This window comes from Grampus griseus (genome assembly GCF_964374135.1).
Source record: "Grampus griseus genome assembly, chromosome: 7".
Classification (NCBI taxonomy): Eukaryota; Metazoa; Chordata; class Mammalia; order Artiodactyla; family Delphinidae; genus Grampus; species Grampus griseus.
In genome coordinates, this window is record NC_139001.1 from 65,681,064 (window position 1) to 65,700,486 (window position 19,423).

The 19,423-nt window shown below is 36.8% G+C and overlaps 1 protein-coding gene across 1 annotated transcript in view; it reads left to right on the top strand.

The window, feature by feature from the left end:
* The first annotated feature begins 279 nt into the window (after positions 1-279).
* TTC21B (tetratricopeptide repeat domain 21B) overlaps positions 280-19,423 on the top strand; it is an 84,670-nt gene continuing 65,526 nt past the window's right edge. The window contains exons 1-9 of the mRNA XM_082658867.1: positions 280-397; positions 5,120-5,249; positions 5,338-5,448; positions 8,342-8,508; positions 10,884-11,006; positions 13,995-14,152; positions 16,515-16,599; positions 17,706-17,804; positions 19,221-19,413. Of these exons, the coding sequence (XP_082514993.1) occupies positions 377-397; positions 5,120-5,249; positions 5,338-5,448; positions 8,342-8,508; positions 10,884-11,006; positions 13,995-14,152; positions 16,515-16,599; positions 17,706-17,804; positions 19,221-19,413 (1,087 nt within the window). The 5' untranslated portion in view covers positions 280-376. The remainder of the gene's footprint in view (positions 398-5,119; positions 5,250-5,337; positions 5,449-8,341; positions 8,509-10,883; positions 11,007-13,994; positions 14,153-16,514; positions 16,600-17,705; positions 17,805-19,220; positions 19,414-19,423) is intronic.

Genomic DNA, 19,423 nt, shown 5'->3' on the forward strand with positions numbered 1-19,423 from the left:
TGCCCTTTTCCTACGTCCTCCCCCATTTCCTTCATTCTTTAATTTCTAATCCTCAGGCCCGCCCACCCACGGTGCCCCTAGGGTCTTTTCGCTGTTTGACCTCTGCCTCACCCAGCATCCGGTTGGTCGCTCCCCCTTCCCCACCCGCCGCCCTCCCTCGGGGTCCCCGCCCGTGCCTCGACCCCCGCAATCCCTGCCGCGAGGGCCCGCCCCCTCCGCCGGCAGCCAATGGCGGCGCGGCCCCGCCCCGTCCCGCCCCTCCCGCCGCGGCCCAAGCTGGTGTGGGCCTGGGCTGCGAGACCCTGAGACCCTTTGCTCTTCTGCTGGGGTTCGGCAGGCGCGCGCTCGGGAGGCACGCGGCTCGGCCTCGGAAGCCATGGACTCGCAGGGGCTGAAGGTGAGCGGGCAGGAGCTGGCCGTGTGTTGCCGTGGGGGGGGCCGGGGTGGCAAGGGGCCGGGGGGCGTGGGGAGCTCGCGGGCCGACCTGGCTAGGCCGTTGTTACCCTGCGGTACCTGCCGCCCCGGCTGGCTAGGTGCCCCCGCCTGGGGTGCGGGCCTGTAACCTACATCAGCTGCTCTCCCTCCGCGGGCCCTGCTTTGGAATCTTGAGGTCTGGGCAGCCTTCCCCGCGCGCTGCTTTCCGAATTGCTGTTAGTGTGCTTTTCCCACCCTGTTGGTCGTGTTTACTTTTACTTTTGTACCCTGTTTGCTTGGAAGGTTTGGTCAACATAGGACACCTAGTGCGTCTCCCGGGTGCAATTTTTAAGGACTTACAGCAAACTAGTGCCAGCTGCCCCTGTGAGACGGTAAAAGGAGCACGGAAAGATGATACGAAATCAGTTAAAGACATAGGCTTGAAAATGGAGGAGTATTTTAGGGTGATGGTCTTCTCCGTTTATCACTGATGCATACGTTCAGCAAATATTTAATGACGGTCCACGTAAGAAATGATATGAAAACAAAGACATGAGACTTGAAAGTAAAAGAAGTTACTTTTTAGGATGATTATCTTCTCCATTCATTTGTTCACTGATTCCCTTGTTCAACACACATTGATGGAGGGCTCACTGTCCACTGGAGCTGGAGATAGTGATGAACAGAACGGAACAGTCCCCGCCTTCACAGGGGCTGTGAATTTATAATCTAATGTTGGCGAAAACCTTAATTAAATTAATTCAACAGATGTTTACTGAGTGCCTCCCATGTGTCTGGCACTATTCTAAGCGTGAAGATGATAAGCCCTGCAGTAATAAAGCTAAGAAAAACCCTCCCAAATCTTTCTACATTTGAGGAGGGGGAGTCAGTCGGTAAACAGGTAAATGCAATGCGTACCATGTTAGCTGGTGATGAGTGGTTGGAGGACAGTTTGGCGGTGATGGGGGTGCTGGAGTGTCTTTTGCTTTTTTGCCTGAAGTTTTACATGATCTTCCTGTGAAGCCTTCCCTCATCCCCTTAAGTATTTTCATCCCCTTAAATTTATCCTTTGTACTGCCAACCAAATGAACTTTTTAATAAAAACGCTTTCGTGCTAAAAACTGTGATTTAACTCCTCATCTCTTAGAGGATCAACTCAATAGGAGGCCCTTCTTGACCCTAGCTTTCTTCTAACCTTGTTATCCAATAATCCCTGTTCTACTTAACGTTCTAGAACAGAAGCCTTAAGTAGAACAGCAAACTTTAAAGGGCCAGGTGGTACATATTCAAGCTTTATGGGCCATAGGGTCTCTGTGGCATCGAATCTGCCATCGTATCATGAAAGCAGCTGTAGACAATACTTAAGCATGGCTTTGTTCCAATAAAACTTTACTTACGGACACTGAAATTTGAATATTTTGAATATAGCTCGCTGTGCTATACAGTAGGAACTTGTTTATCCATTATCTATATAATAGTTTGCATCTGTTAACCCCAATTTCCCAATCCCTCCCTCCCCCACCCCCCTCCCCCTTGGCAACCATCAGTCTCTTCTCTGTGTCTTAGTTTGTTTTTGTGTCATAGATAAGTTCATTTGTGTCATATTTTAGATTCCACGTATAAGTGATATCCTACGGTATTTCTCTTTCTTACTTCACTTAGTATGATAATTTCTAGTTGCATCCATGTTGATGCAAATGGCATTATTTCATTCGTTTTTATGGCCGAATAGTATTCCAGTGTGTGTGTGTGTGTGTGTGTGTGTGTGTGTACACACACACCACACATCTTCTTTATCCATTCACCTGTCAGTAGACATTTAGGTTGTTTACATGTCTTGGCTATTGTAAATAGTGCTGCTGTGAACATTGGGATGCATGTATCTTTTTTAATTTTCTCCGGATATATGCCCAGGAGTGGGATTGCGGGATCATACGGCAACTCTATTTTTAGTTTTTTGAGGAACCTCCATATGGTTTTCCATAATGGCTGCACCAATTTTATTCCCACCGACAGTGTAGGAGGGTTCCCTTTTCTCCACACCCTCTCCAGCATTTGTTATTTGTAGATTTTTTAACGATGGCCATTCTGACCGGTGTGAGGTGATACCTCATTGTAGTTTTGATTTGCATCGCTCTAAAAATTAACGATGTTGAGCATCTTTTCATGTGCATGTTGGCCATCTGTATGTCTACTTTCGAAAAGTGTCTATTTAGGTCTTCTGCCCTTTTTTTTTTTTTTTTTTTGTGATACACGGGCCTCTCACTGCTGTGGCCTCTCCTGCCGTGGAGCACAGGCTCCGGACACGCAGGCCCAGTGGCCATGGCTTACGGGCCCAGCCGCTCCACGGCATGTGGGATTCTCCCGGATCGGGGCACGAACCTGCGTCCCCTGCATCGGCAGGCGGACTCTCAACCACTGCACCACCAGGGAAGCCCCTTCTGCCCATTTTTTGATTGGGTTGTTGGGCTTTTTTTTTTCTTTTCCTGAGTTGTTTGAGCTGTTTGTATATTTTGAAAATTAAGCCCTTGTCAGTTACATCATTTGCAGATATTTTCTCTCACTCCATAGGTTTTTTCATTTTGTTTGTGGTTTCCTTTGCTGTACATAAGCTTTTAAGTTTGATTAGGTCCCATTTGTTTATTTTTGCTTTTAATTCTATTACCTTGGGAAACTGACGTAATAAAACATTGGTACATTTCTGTAAGAGAATGTTTTGCCTTATGCTCTCTTCTAGGAGTTTTATGGTGTCATGTCTTAATATTTAAGTCTTTAAGCCATTTTGAGTTTATTTTTGTGTATGGTGTGAGGATGTGTTCTAACTTCATTGATTTACATGCGGCTGTCCAGCTTTCCCAGCATCACTTGCTGAAGAGACTGTCTTTTCTCTATTGTATATTCTTATCTCCTTTGTGGAAGATTAATTGACCGTAGGTACGTGGGTTCAAATAGTCTTTAGATTCTAGTCTCAGTTGAAAATTTTAAGCTTTTCTGGGACAGGAATCATATCTTATTCATCTTCATGTTCACCGTACCTAGCCCAGTGCTTGGCACTCGTAGCAGTCAGTAAATGTTTGTTGGATTCAACAACCTAACCTGAACCAAGGCAGTGGAAATAGGTGCAGGGAGTGGGAAGCAGACTAGAACAACAGAAGAACCTACTGACTGGTTAGACTTATGGGGACTGTGCAAACAGGAAGAGAGGATTCCTGACCCGATGTCTGGCTTGGGTTTTGGGGAAATTGAAATAGGAATCGGGAGCTGCGATGAGAAGTCTTGGCTGGACACGTGTTTTTTTTTTTTTTATATCATCAACATTTTGGGTTTGGAGGAACTTTTTTTTTTTTTTGGAATAGGAGTTTTACAGTATGGTATCTCAATTAATCCTTACAATGACCTATAAATGACTACCAGCATTTTACAAATGAGCAAAACTGAGCGGCTGTAAGATGGACAGGAAATTTGAAAACAGGTCTTAAAATCCATGTCCTTTTTATGATACCATGCCACTGCCTTTTAGGAGAGTTATAGGTGCTTAGTGATACTAAACGCTGGACAGAAGTCAAGTAAGATCATATTAAAAGTGTCCTTAGTTGTGGCAAACTAAGAAGTCATTTGCAACCCTAGGGAAAGGGCTCTGGAGGAAAACTGCACTTTCCTGAGGTGTGCTGCGGGGGTCTTGGAATTGGTGTCCAGATCACACTTTGAAGAAACAGTGGCTGAGAAGGGACTGGAGAACAGTAACCACAGGAGGGAAGCAGAGTAAAAGTCGGAGGATGTTTGCCAGACTGTTCTAGAGAAGCACATGGACTGTAGCCCTCCAGAAACAATGGACTGTAAAAAAAAAAAAAAAAAAAGCTGTTCAGACACTCATTTTAATCCTGTCAATCAGTGCTTCATCTATATTTCTTGCTCCTGCTGAACCAGCTGAAGAGTCAGACTAGGGAGGTATGGGATGGCCCGAATTGGTTTGTGGGAGTGAATCAGGTATATCACGGTGATGGTGAATATGGCTTCCCTCTTTGATTAGGTTAGCAACTAAGCCTTAGACGTGATCCTGAGAAAAATGGTGAAAAGCGGAGATCCAATTAATCAGAACTTTGTATCTCCTGATACTAGTTTTCTGCTTCATGTATAAATAATATAATTTTGAGAAAAGCCTAATGATAGTGATTTCCATTAAAAAATAGATCCTTTGTTTTACTGACAGTTATTTGTTGTGGAACTCAGAAAACAAGATAACCTTTGACAGTCAATTGCTGAGTTTAATTGGTCATTACTTTGTGATGCTATAAAAACAAAATAGAAGGGTTTTTGTTTTTAAAATAGATCTGGTCTGGCAGTGGGAGCCTCTTGTCTTTTTTTTTTTTTAATTCCTGCTTTTTGTCTGCTTTCCCATTTTCTAAAACCTTAAGAAAATGTGAGGAAAGGAAAGAGGTGAAAATACCCTGACTTCAGTATTGTTAAGAAATAGTTTAGGAAAAAAAGATTGAAATTATTAGACAACATTGAGTTATTTCAATAATTTTGTGTTCACTGTGTTCTACATTCCTTAAGTGCTAGCCTTCAACAGTATTTAAGGAAGTTGGAAGAAAAAAATACGTTATCGAAGTTTTAGATTACTCAAGATCTTAGGTTAATATCTGCTTAGAGTATTTCAGAACATCAGAATCTCTTTTAACATTGAGTCTTTATTTCCTCTTAGACTTTGATTAATTACTATTGTCAAGAGAGATATTTCCATCATGTGTTACTTGCTGCCAGTGAGGGAACTAAGAGGTATGGCAGTGATCCCGTCTTCAGGTTTTATTATGCCTATGGTACATTAATGGAAGGTATGTGCTAATTATTAAACATTTCCATAAGTTTTAAATTCTTGTTTTGCACAAAGAACAATTTTCACTTCGTAATTTTGATTTTCAGGTAAAACTCAAGAAGCTCTTCGAGAATTTGAGGCTATTAAAAATAAACAAGATGTATCACTTTGTTCTCTAATTGCACTGATATACACTCATAAAATGAGTCCCAATCCAGGTATAGTATTTAAGTACAATGCTTAGACAGTTTTTTCTACTCAATTCATTTTGATTTTTCTCAGTTACCTTAACATTCAGTCTAATCATACTGTATTATGTATTACCTGTAGACACTATTTGTCATAGTTGTTTTATCTTCCTGACAAGACTAAGTTTATCAAGCATGAGAAATATGGGTCTTCTGCTTTCATATTGCTTTCATATGATACTATTGCTTTCATATGATACATATTGCTTTCATATGATACAAATAGATACTATTTGTCATAGTTGTTTTATCTTCCTGACAAGACTAAGTTTATCAAGCAAGAGAAATATGGGTCTTCTGTTGCTTTCATATTCCTTATATCCTATGGCAGAAGTTTCATTAGTATGTAGGGATTGTTTGAATTAATGTAAAGGTGAATAAATATTAGCAATGGTTAAACCAAGAAAGGACAGCTCAAAACAGGTATATACATAAATTACTCTGTAGCAGCCAACTTTACAACTTGTTTTGTGCATATACAGCTACATGCAGTTTCTCTCTTCTACTATATCTTGAGCTTCTTAAAAGCCTTTACATCCCCCAGGGGGGCTAGCTCTTTGGAAGACATTCAGTAAATTTTTATCCAGTAGTAGGTTGGGAAATATGATTAAGTTAAAGAAGGAACTTTATACATAAACCAGCAATTAAAATTGTGTGAACTGTCTTAATACATAGCATATCTTAATGGCTGAGGCAGAACAGTATTGGAATTCTAGGTAATAAAAAAGAAATTGTATTGTATTCATCCATATATATCCAGTAACAGCTAATAGCATTGTAAAAATAGATCTTATTTCAAATAATTAAACAATTACCAAATGTCATAAAGTTTTTTAAATATTAAGAAACAGTTTTTTCTTAAGCAAAGTATCACTTACATCCTTCACCCACATATACTTGTACAAATAAATAAAAAGTTACTTAAAACACTAATATGTTTAGTTCATAAACAAATCTACGACTAAATGCTTTCTAAAACTTTTAAGAAAGTGCGGGGAAATGGCATGTACTGTTTATCCATAGGAGTAGGCTGGGAAGACTGTGGAAATGGGGACTTGATCTTCTCAGACAGGAGAACTCGATGGGCAAATATGTGGAAGTGGTTCAGGATTAGGTTCATCTCTGGATCCCCTTCCTTTATGTTCCAGCAGGGGTGTGTGTAGCTGGAGCAGAGAATTGGTGTAGGAGAGCTGTAGTCAGTAAGCCTTAAAAAAAAAAAAAAGAGAAATTAACAAACTTTTCTTCCTAGAATCAAGTTTTTATTTAATTGGTTGCTCCCAAGAGTACTGGTTCTGTTAGAGAATGTGATTTCCGGGATTGTTTAGAGACACCTGAGTAGTCAGTCACTTGACTTTCCTCCATAATAATGCTGAGTGCGCTTGAGTTCAGGAGAGGCCCAGATGTCTGTCTGTCTCGCCTAGGAAGAGCCTACATTGTTCTCGTACATTCTTCCTGAATGCTAATGTAAGCCCTGTTTATTAAAGGGCTGTGATGCATTAAGAACTTGAGCTGATATCTGGAAAGAACTAGTTTTATGCAGACTATCACAGCTAGCTGATGCCCCACTAGGGGACTTGACGGAAATCTGGGCAGGAAGGTACAATGCCTGCTCCTGCCTCATAAGTTCTGTTTCTGTATCATGCCTATTTAGTGAGAACTTCTGAAGGTGTTGCAGTGGGTGTGCTGTAGGCAGGGCGGAAGGGGTCCCTTGCCAAGCAATCTCTAGCCCTCCAGAGTACAATTTTGTTTCCTAAACTCGTAAAGTTGTACCTTGGTAATTCCACATTTAAATTTAAATTTGTATCCTTAGAGTTAAAAGGAGGAGTCACGTACCTTTTCTTGGTAGCCATTACCAGAAAGGTAGTCTGTTAGAATCTCAGTCCTCAACTTTGACATTTCTTCTTTCTGTTGGCTAGCTGATCCACATTTTGATTCGACCTGGGATTTGGATCTAACTGACATTTGTGTCCCAAGCATTTACATAACAGATTAAATAGAAGTGATTAGAGTTCTAGGCGTAGACCATCTTTTTAAGGGAGCAGTCAGTATTAACTATATAAGTAGTAATTATACTACCTTTCATTAACCTGTGACAGCAGCCTGGCTTGGACATATATTGTAGAATTGGATTAGGAAGTAGGGTAATTTGACTCCTAGTTCTGAATTTGCCCCTAATAATTGTCTCATTTTAGAATCATTGCCAACTTTTTCATCTTAGTATTTAAAAAAATATTTGCATATATAGCCTTTATGTCTTGAGAATGACATGAACTATAGAACTGTAGTGTGGTCACAGTGGTCATTAGCCACAGGTGGCTGTAGAGCACATGAAATGTGTCTCGTTTGAGGACATGAGTTTTAAATTTTAATTCTAATTAATTTACTTTAAAATTTAAAACTGATGCTTGATTCAGTTAGAAAAATTATGTTTAGAACAAGTATATGATTCTGCTTTTTCCAAAATAAATTTTATGAAATCTCACTATAAAGATTTGCTGAAGAAAATTTCGCATCTTAATTGAGATGTGCTTTGTGTAAAGTGCATACCAGATTTTAAAGATTTAGTAAGACGAAAAAAAAGAAAAGTATCTTCTTAATAATTTTCAAATCAATTATGTGTTGAAATGATAATTTAGATATATTGGGTTAAATAAAATATATTATTAAAGTGAATTTTACTTGTTTCTACTTCCTTGATGTGGCTACTAGGAAATTTTAAATTACATATGTGGCTTGCATTTTATTTGTATTAGTGCTGCTGTAGAGAGAAGAACTGTATTCTCTGCTGTTAGTTATCTGACCTATTATAAACTCTAAATCTAGAATTTAATTTTCACTTAATGTCTTTTTTTCCTTCTCCCAGATAGAGAAGCTATTCAGGAATCAGATGCCAGAGTGAAGGAGCAGCGTAAAGGAGCTGGACCAAAAGCTTTGTACCATGCAGGCTTATTTTTGTGGCACATTGGTCGTCACGATAAGGCGAGAGAATATGTTGACCGAATGATCAAAATGTCAAATGGTAGTAAAGAGGTAGCTGGTTTTCTTATTTTGAAATACTAACATTAAAGGAAGCTTATGTTATTTATATAAAAGCTTTGTTATTGCCCACTCTATTCTCATTTTATAAATAACAGCCTTATTTTAATATTTTATTATTTTATAAAATTGGTTCTCTAAGCTTGTTTTTTTTTTAATGTTATTTATTAACTCTTGACAAGAGCCCTCCCTGGTTCCTTCCCTCCCTTCCCTCCTTTTCTTTCTCCTTCCTTCCCTCCCACTCTCCTTATTGAACTGCTCTAGGTACAAGGCACCATTATTTGCACTGTTAATAATAGAAAGATAAAAAATACATAAACTTTACTTTCATGAATGGATCATCTAGCAGTGTTATAGAGCACACACCCAATTAACATTGTGAGAAAATTGACAAATGGAATGAGAGAAGTGTGATTAAAATGTGCAGGAAAATAATAGTTAACATTTATTGATCATTTACTTTGTGCTAGGCACTATTTTATGTACTCAAGGAGAGATCACATCGATAACTGTTAGGCGAATGAAGAAGAATTTCTTGAAGGAAGTAGCATTTGAGCTAAAACCTGAAAGATGGATACAGTTTCCACAGGCAAAGATTATGGAAAAGGGAAGTAGGTACTCCCAAGGTGGGAGATAATAGACAGAAAGGAGAAGAACAAGGAGACATGTAGGTCTGGGTACAGTGAGAACCTTACACCTGATGGGAATACAGGGTACAGAGAAGAAGAGGGTGGAAGAAAAGGTTGGAAAAGTGGGTTGGGACAAATTGAAGGATCTTGATGGCTAGGTACAAATACTTGTATCTAATTTGATATGCACTGAGGGTCATTGAAGAGTTTTAATCATATCAGTGATGTTATTAAAGTGCAAATTCAGAAGGTGAATTTAGCAAAGGTTTATAGGATGAACTGACCTGGGAAGAAACCAGAATGCAGGCCCCCAAAGATAGTACTTTCTGGCAGAAGGCTTTAAGGGCCTACGCTAAAATACTATTCAGTTTATCAAATTCAGGTAAGAATTTGAGAATTATCAAATACCCACAGGACTTTTCAACTTATTATAAATATTGGGGGGAAAGATATTGAGGTGTCATATATCAAGGATGTCTCTGAGGTTTTAAGCCTGGACAATTCAGAGACCAGTTAATGTGACTAGAAAATACTTTGGGATGAGAAGGTAATCTTGGAGGGAGGTGATGTGTTTGGTTTTAGACATTCTATATTTCAGGCTCTGACAGAACAGTGAGATGGAGACAGTAGATGAGCTTCTAGAAAAAGAAGAGAAAAAATTAGAAAAGGTATTGGACTAGAAATAGAGGTTGGGAATCATCCACACAGTTGAAATGATTCAAGAAAGTACAGTGATCTAATGAGTAGAAATAAAATTGTTTAGGTATTCTTTTTTTTGTTTTTTGCGGTACACGGGCCTCTCACTGTTGTTGTGGCCTCTCCCGTTGCGGAGCACAGGCTCCGGACGCGCAGGCTCAGCGGCCATGGCTCACGGGCCCAGCCGCTCCGCGGCATGTGGGATCTTCCCGGACCGGGGCATGAACCCACATCCCCCGCATCGGCAGGCAGACTCCCAACCACTGCGCCACCAGGGAAGCCCTGTTTAGGTATTCTTACCTGTCTTTTCAGGTGAAATATAGGGAAGTAAATATGATCTTAGTTAAAGATTTATAAGGTTTGTTAATTAACCTAGAAATTTTTTGACAGATGAGCAGATTTCGTAATTTTTTATTTGGCATTAAAAAGAAAAATAATCAACGTGTATTCATCTTCTTTCTAATCCTATAAACCTTACTGTCCGTTGGCTCACTAACATTTCTGAAGGTAAACATTCATGGTTTCTTCATTTTTTAATTTCTGAGGCCATTTTATCCTTTCATTTGAAGCTCACTGGACTAGTCAAAAAGATTGAGATAGTTGCCAAATTATCTTAATTTTTAATAAATGTGAAGCAAAGCACTTCTTTTTTCCCATCTTAGTTCATTTGGTCTATTTCCCCAAAAAGAGGTAACGAATTCTTATTTATGTATTGAATTACATGTTTAGTAGTTATTAGTAATTTATTAGCAAAGCCCCATGTAAGAATATTGGTTATTTAGTACTAAGGGAATATTTTACAAGCTTCTTAATATTAACCACAGTAGTAATCTTAAAGGCTGAAATTCATAATAGTTCCAAGACTGTAGGCTAGCAAGGGTTTAAAAGTGATTTTATTGCAGTCTTATTTTTCATAACATTATTTGATAGACTGATTTTTGTTACTAATTACAAATAAGAATGATGCTTAGCTTAACTTCTTCATCAACATTTATTTCTTTCATTTCCAAAAAAATGAAAATATTAGAATTATTCATTTTACAGGGACAGGTTTTGAGAGCATGGCTTGATATTACAAGAGGAAAAGAACCTTACACTAAAAAAGCACTAAGGTATTTTGAAGAGGGATTACAAGATGGAAATGATATTTTTGCTCTGCTGGGTAAGGTGAGTTGGTGTCAGATTAATAAAATGATGTTTTAAAATTTATTTGTAATATATATGAAACCCAACAAAACCAAGTAGCTCAAAAAGATAGGTTTTATGTTACTTTTATCAACTCTCAACTGCAGGAGGGACTTGCATTTGTATGGGACGATGAACGTAAGCTAGAGAAAAGTACTCCCTGCCAAATTCCTGAATCCTGGATCCGTTTTAATTGTTTTTATTGTTGCTCTTGGCAGTTGTGGTGGTTCCTATATTATTTACTCACCAAACATCTATGATGTATCTAATATGTGTGAGGCATCACTCTACATACTAGGGTTACCCTAAGCAAAATAAAACCTCTTGCTTTTATGGAGCTTATGTTCTACTGGTGGAGACAGACAACAAAAGTAAGTGAATTGTATGGTATATTAGAAGGTGGTAAGTATAATGGAAAAATAAAGCAAGGAAAGAAGGAGAAGTACAACTGGGGTATGAACTTGCAGTTTTAAATGGTCAGAGAAAGTGACATTTGAGCAAAGACATGTAGGAGGTGAAGGTTAAAGCCCTGTGGGCACCTGGGGAGAGCATGCATTACAAAGAGGGGAGTAGAGAGTTCGTATACATTAAGCATGTTGAAGGCATTGCTAGGAGGCCTGAAGACTAAAGCAGAATGAGTGAAGGGGAGAAAAGTGAAGGCTAGAGGGAGAGAAGGTGAGTGTCAGGGCAGGTGGGCGTGGCGGGGGGGAATGAGGAGAGACTGGCTGATTCTGTAAAGCCTTTGGCTTTTGCTTTGAACCAGATAGATGGGCAGCCAATGAAAAGAGAAATAACATGATCTAACTTAGATTGAGAGGGGTGACCAAGTGGCAGTGTCATTAGAAATCATTGGTGGGTAGAAATGTTTAATTTGGACTTTTTCTTCAATTCCATGGATGCCATCTGAATGCCTTAAATTAAAAAAAGATCATTTTTTATTTCAGCAAAAAGAATTAAATTTATATTAGGAAAACAGTCTGTTAAATTAGCAGTAATCTGGTGTGGGGGGATAAAAAGGAAAGAGAGGATTATTGGTGTCTTGGCTATTGCCAGTGTCCCCATATTGCTCTTGTCAATTACCCTGGCTAGTGAGCTTGTTCAGATGTTTGCCACCAGTACAGCTAGTATTCGTGCTGCTTGGACTCAGGTTTTGCCTAATGGCACTGCTAGAGGTTATGGGAATTTAGCAAATTTTTAAAGAAGTTTTTCTTGATTATTTCTGCTCCCCTCTATGCCTTAAAGAAAAGCTAGTAGGTAATCTAAGGTAGGGCTATTTCAAGTGTCAATATAAGCAGCTTAGGAAGGATTTACCTTTTTCCTCTAATACTTTAGACTGGTTTAAATTCTTTTTCTGATATAACCCATTCCAATTATGTATTTATTTTTCAGTTCATTCAGCAAGAGGCTTGCATTAGTTGAATTCCAGCTAGGAATGATATGAACCAATTATATAGCAAATTTAGTTTCATTTAATATAGTATGTTGCATTTATATGGGAGGTGATGGTCTAAGGAAGTATTAGATGTGGTCTATTTGCATGATTTTGTTACTTTACGTTACTAGCTATTTAGGCAGATTGCAAAGGCGTATATATTTTTAAAAATTATCTGCATTAATCTTTTTTGCTATTGTCCACTATTGAGAAATTTAAATAATAATTTATTTTGACATAGTGGCATCTTTGGATGGTTCTCATACTTTCCTTTAATTATATGGGAACATAATCTCAAACTGATTTCAGGAATATATTGCAGTTTCACTGTACATCTGTTGAGGCTGGATGTTCATTTTGAACTGAGATATTCTAGGACTAAATTCATTCCTAAAGGATATTCAGAAACACATTTTTAAAAATCTGACATATGATAAATATGCCTCATCATCTGTTCTTAAAGCACTTACTATATTTATAGATTTATATTTTCTGACTATGAAAGTAATACATGTACATTGTAGAAAAATTTTAGAATACAGTAATATCTGAATTAAAAATAAATATCACCATTGGAGATAACCAGCTAAACTATTATATTGTAAATGACATCTCTTCGTGTCAGTAAATATCGATCTACAAATTAACATAATGAGTTTTAATGGCCACCTAAAATTTTATTAAGTAAATATGCTATCATTTAATCCTAGGTGGCCATTTCCAGTTGTTTTAATTTTTTCTATTATAAATAGTTCTGCCATAAATATGCTTCTTTTTGGTCTTATCAATTTATGTCCTTAAGATAATTCATAGGAGTGAAAATATTGAGGTAGTTTTGTACTTTATTTTGCTGATTCTTTAAAATCTTATCTTCTTTAGGCTGAAAGTAATTTTTAAAAAAAGATACAATATCAATAAAAAAAGATACAATATCTATTAGTTTTAAATGCTACTTGCAAATATCCTGGAAATATTTTATTCTAAAAGGTAATTTTTCTGTTATAAATAGAAGCATTCCTTATGATGTTTCTAAAAATATTTCAGAATTTTCATCCTGTAGTTATATTTCTCAGTTATTTAAAAGTGAATTTTTTTTTTCTTTTTTTTGCGGCACGCTGGCCCCTCACTGCTGCGGCCTCTCCCGCCGTGGAGCTCAGGCCAAGCGGCCACGGTCCACGGGCCCAGCCGCTCCGCGGCACGTGGGATCCCCCCCCGCCGACCGCAGCATGAACCCGCGTCCCCTGCATCGGCAGGCGGACTCCCAACCACTGCGCCACCAGGGAAGCCCCAAAAGTGGATTTTAAAACAGTCACTTATAATGTAAAATATTTTTATTCTGTGATGTTTTAAAATTTTGTTTGATTAAAACTTATTTTGTTTTTCTGATTATAAAACTATTTCTTACAGAAAGGTCAGAAAATAAAAATATAAAAAATGTTAAACACTAGAATTCTACCTCTTCCAGGGTAACTGCTGTGAGAACCTTAGTATATATGATCACAGTTTTGATGTCACTTTTTTCTTTTTTCTCCCATTAGGCACAGTGCCTTGAGATGCGCCAGAATTATTCAGGTGCTCTGGAGACTGTGAACCAGATAATCATGAACTTTCCAAGTTTCCTTCCTGCTTTTGTAAAGAAAATGAAACTACAACTAGCCTTGCAGGATTGGGACCAGACGGTTGAGACAGCACAGAGGTTAAGTATAAAAAAAGATGTCACAAATATCTTTGGATCTGGTTGTAATTTTGAGAAAAACGAAAATCTATGTGCATTTTTTTCTTATAAGGTTTTTTTAATTTGAGTTTTTCAAACAATATAGAATTGAGGAAAACCTTAACTTTGCATTGTTTTTAAAGGCTGAATTTATAGATTTACATAAATATCTGGGTAGCTATTCTAAAACACTCTTATATGCAGAAAGACAAATATCCCTGACCTCATGAAGCTTATATAATAAACAGAACAAGTAAGAAATTATGTAGTATGTTAAAAAGTTATAAGTGCAATGGAGAAAAAATAAAGCCGGAAAGTGAACTAGGGACCAGGGGGAGGGGCTTCAATTTTATGGGTTGGCAGGGAAGGCCTGTGAGAAGATGGCATTTGACAGAGGGAGCCAGCTTGCAGACATCCTGGGGAAGACTGCAGTAAGAAGCAAATGCAAGTGCAGAGACCTTGAGGCAAGAGTACGTGTCATATGGTTAAGGATGGGAAGGAGCAAGATGACTAGGCGGTGACGTCAGAGCACAGGGTCTTGTTGGTCACGGTAAAGATTTTGGGTTTTCTTAAGTGTGAAGGCATTGGAGGGTTCCCTCTCTCCCTTCTTCCCTTCCTGCTTTGTTCCTCTTTCTCCCCAACAACACCCTCCTCTTTTTGTTCTTGCTAATAAATAAGTTAAAGAAACCAGTATTTTTATCCTGCAGGTTTTGAATGATATGAATTGTATTGATTGTATGCCATAACTGTGTAGCTTATTGCGTATCCTCAGTATTTCTAATAAACTGGTGATGGATCTAGAGACTTGGTTAGATTCACATTCACTGTTTCTTTGTTTGGCAGTTAATTCATAAGTGCTGATGTGTTCTTCCATCAAAGAGACATAATCTAGGCTTGTCTCTCTTTTTTGTGGTATTAGCAGCAATTCGAGCTCAATACCTGGGTACTTGGTTTAGGATTACAGTATGGTTATGCCATTCTTTCTGCATTTCTTAGCTAGAATCCTCCTATAAAGAAAAACTTCCAGCCTGCTGATTGGTTATCTAGTGTTACAGTTTCATGTAAGAAAAGTTGGATAAATGCTTGAGTCTTTTCCCTTATTTCCAGGTTTCAGAAACAAAAAAGGTCTCTAGCATCCCTAGCATTCTCCATTGATGATTGATAGTGGTTTGGGTTTGTTTGTTTATATGACATGGATTAAACTTGAGTGTTTCTAACCATTTTGGTTATTATAATTGCTCAGATTGAGTTATCTTTGGCCATTAGTAGCTTCTTCAAGTTAGTTCTTGAGTCTTTTTTGACATGACCCTAGTAGTCTTTGATAGTTTCCTTACTATTTGGTATGACAAGATATACCAGGGTTATTTTGTGTATTTACTGCCCTGTTCAGGTATCAGCCATGGTCCAGGGCAATCTAATTCCTTTTACTGAGAAATGGTATTTGGAGACCACAATTTGGGTCTAAGTAACTTTCTGATGTTTATATTTTTCCAGATTTCCTCTCTAGGCACTGTGGGGGTGGGTGGGAGTGGGAGGTATCCACATAATGTATAAATATATGCATATATCTTGGGGGGCATTTAAAAAATGAAAAATAGACTTGTTGTATAGCTTTTAAACTTGATTTTTCTTTAACTTAGTATTTCATGGATACCCTTTTATGTTTATTAACAATGAATAGCATCTATAAAGTGAACATATAGTTTATTTTATCTTTCTCCATTGGTAGGCATGTTTCTAATTTTTTGCTGTTCTAAATCTTGCAGTGAACACACACACACACACACACACACACACACACACACACACACACACACACACACACACACACACACACACACACACACACACACACACACACACACCCCTTTATACACATATAGGAGTATTTCTGAAGGATCGTTTCCCAAATGAGGGATTTTGCATATTTCTTACTAAGTTTTGTTTTTGTTCCTATTATTAAAAGGATTTTTTAATAACATTTTCTAATTTATTTTTACCACATTGGATCTATTTTAATGTTGTGAATTCCATTAATAGAGTTTTTGATATTCAGCCCATCTTTACATTCCTGGAATTCTTGTAATAAATCTGTGTGGTCAGGGTGAATTATTCTTTTAATACACTGTTGAGTATGGTAGAATGTATTCATATCTTCTGTAAACATATCAAAATTAAGATCCAGAGATTCTTTGGGGTTTAAATAATGAGATTGATAATTTTCATAAAGGAGATGTCACTTTACTAATTAAAATTACTTATTTAAGCAGTGGAATAATAAGCAAACCAAGTTTTCAAGGCATCAAATAAAAATACATGACATTAACTGAAATTTTTTTTGCAGGTTAATGCTGCAAGATAATCAAAATGTGGAAGCACTAAGAATGATGGCCCTTTACTATTTGTGTAGGGAAGGGGATATAGAGAAGGTAAGTTGTATTGTACTATTATATTTATGTTTTCTATACTAAATATGTATTTAGTTACATACACACATGCACATACAAAAGTGCCTTGAAGTGCTGTTTTAGAATGTATGACATGGTAGTTTTTAGTTGATTCCTAGAAATATACCTTAACAAAGAGGTGGGTTTGTTAAATCACCTAGTAAAGCAAAAATATCATATAGTTAAAATTACCTATGAAAACTTTTAAAATTATTAACTACAGCACGTGCTGTTTCTATGTAAAACTCATGTGCAGTAATATATATGATTAACGTAACAAGTGATGCTGGGTATGGAAGAGAACATACACAAAATATAATTCACAGTACTTTTACCATTTTATTGAGTTTGCATAAGTTAAATGGGCTTAGGATGAAATCCCATTGGACCTTATAAGGCACATGTTTTCTCTGCTAGTGAACACATTGACTGTATACTAGATTATGGAATGCCAAAATCCAGTCTGAAGTAAATAGTATTATAACAAGTGATAGATTTAGACTGGTATTTAGTCTGGTTAAATTGGATAATATGATAGTACCTAGTAAATACTTCAGTAAATACTAGAAGAATCTTAGAGGAGCAACTCTTCAGTAAATTTTTCAGGCATTGAAATTATTTATGTCAAGTATCTGATTTTTCTGTTCTAGAAAATATTTTAAATATAAACCAGGATATATAGGTAATCCAAGGACTGATCTCATATTATAGTAACGTTTGTAAATATGTTATCATTCATATCTCGTGTGTTATGAATTAATTATTGGAGAGGGAGCTTGGCATGTATAGTTAATTGAATATTATGGGTATCTTTACCCACCCTTAGGAAACCCAAAGGTTTCCATTCAATAACAATTATTAAGGAAACACATTTTAAAATGCAGTTATTTATTTATAATTATTCAACTTTTTAGAAAAGGGCCTTTTATCCTCTTGCAACGTATAAGATTTCATTGGAAGAAGGGGACTTTATAAAAGCAAAGATCTTTTTAAATATTAATAATAATATTTATTAGTGTACATGTCATGTATTATGTTCTTTTATTCTTAGTTTATTTTTAAATAATACTGAATACTTTTTGTTTTAGGCTGCCACCAAGCTGGAAAACTTAGGAAATGCACTAGATGCCATGGAACCACAGAATGCTCAACTTTTTTATAATATCACAATAGCCTTCAGCAGAACTGTAAGAGTGCCAACAGAGCTCTGTTATTTGTAGCTGGAAATATAAAATTAGTCACAAATGTTGAGGCACCAAAAAGCACATGACCTAGAGTGAAAATGTGATGTGTCTATAAATATGTGATACATTCTTAAGGTAGTTCAGAAGAGATACAGTTTCCAGCTATCAGAAGCCATCATGGAGGTATCATGGAGGAAGTGGTACCCGTGAATCCTTTAAGGATAGGGAAGTGCCTTCCAGACAAAGGAAATGGAATCAGAGCGTAGGATTTACGGCTAGGGTTGTTCTTTGTTTTATGTTTTTAAAACTATTTTTTGAACGTTGTAAAGTGGGTAATAGGCTATTTGGGTGGGGGAAGTGGTTGCTATCTTATTTTTTTTATAATAGTAAAGAAATGATTTTATTACAAGCACCCAGTAAAAAGGTAGTTGGGAATGGAATGGAAAAATACAGCAGAATTTTAAAATCACTACAAGAAATGAGAGGATTAAAAAGTTAACTAAACTAGAAAAATATAAATAAGGAAAGGAGACACAGTAAATAAAATAATTATTAAAATAAATTTGAAAGAAAATAATCAAGGATATTAATTGTTAAATGACATGAATAAACTGAATTCTCTTATTTAAAAACAAAGATTGTCAGATCACGTGAAATTTAGAGGAACTGTCCCTGCCCCGCCGCCCCATTATTATGGAAGTTTGAGTTAAGGGGGGTATTTACCTTTTTTATTTACCTACTGCCAGACACGTGGTTTTTATTACTTTACAACAAATCAAACAATTTAGTAAGTAACAACTCTTCAAACTTGTTATGTTCAAAAAGTATATACTTATTCTGACAGCATTGCCATTTCTTGAAATATTTTTGAAGGCTTTTTTTCAAAAAGATTCTAAGGTGTGGTTCTCACTGGTGGTATACTTGTCTTTAGGGGTAAAGCAGATCCTTGTCCTAGCTTTTGATTCAATAAAAATATATATATTCAATAAAATATATATATATATGTTTCTCTATATTACTCTAGATATACACACACGTATATATACACACACATAAATATATATAAAACCTTAAAGTAATGATTTTCTTTTCTGATTATAGGACAATCATGAGACAGTTTGAAAAAAGAGCTCTGAAAATTTTGCTTGTGCAGCATCATTAGAAGCAGTAAACTTTTCAAGATAGCTGTTTTTTAAAAGCATTACTCATAAGGTTGTTTAAGTTCTGATAGGATATGAACTCTTGCTGCACTGTCTAGATAGTAAATGGAGTAGTTTTATTTTTCTTTATGAAATTATTTTATATTCTTCCTACATTCTGAATCTGTGAAATAAAAATTATTTATATGTACATTTAGAAAAAATGAATTCTTCCGAGTAGAAGTGTTTTAATCTAACTTAAATTTTTTTTTCTTCTTAGTGTGGACGTAGTCAACTGATTCTTCAAAAAACCCAAACATTACTAGAGAGAGCTTTTAGTTTAACTCCTCAGCAATCAGAATTTGCTACAGAACTTGGATACCAAATGATTTTACAGGGGAAAGTTAAAGAGGCATTGAAGTGGTATAAGACTGCCATGACACTAGATGAAACCAGTGTCTCTGCACTAATTGGTATGACAAC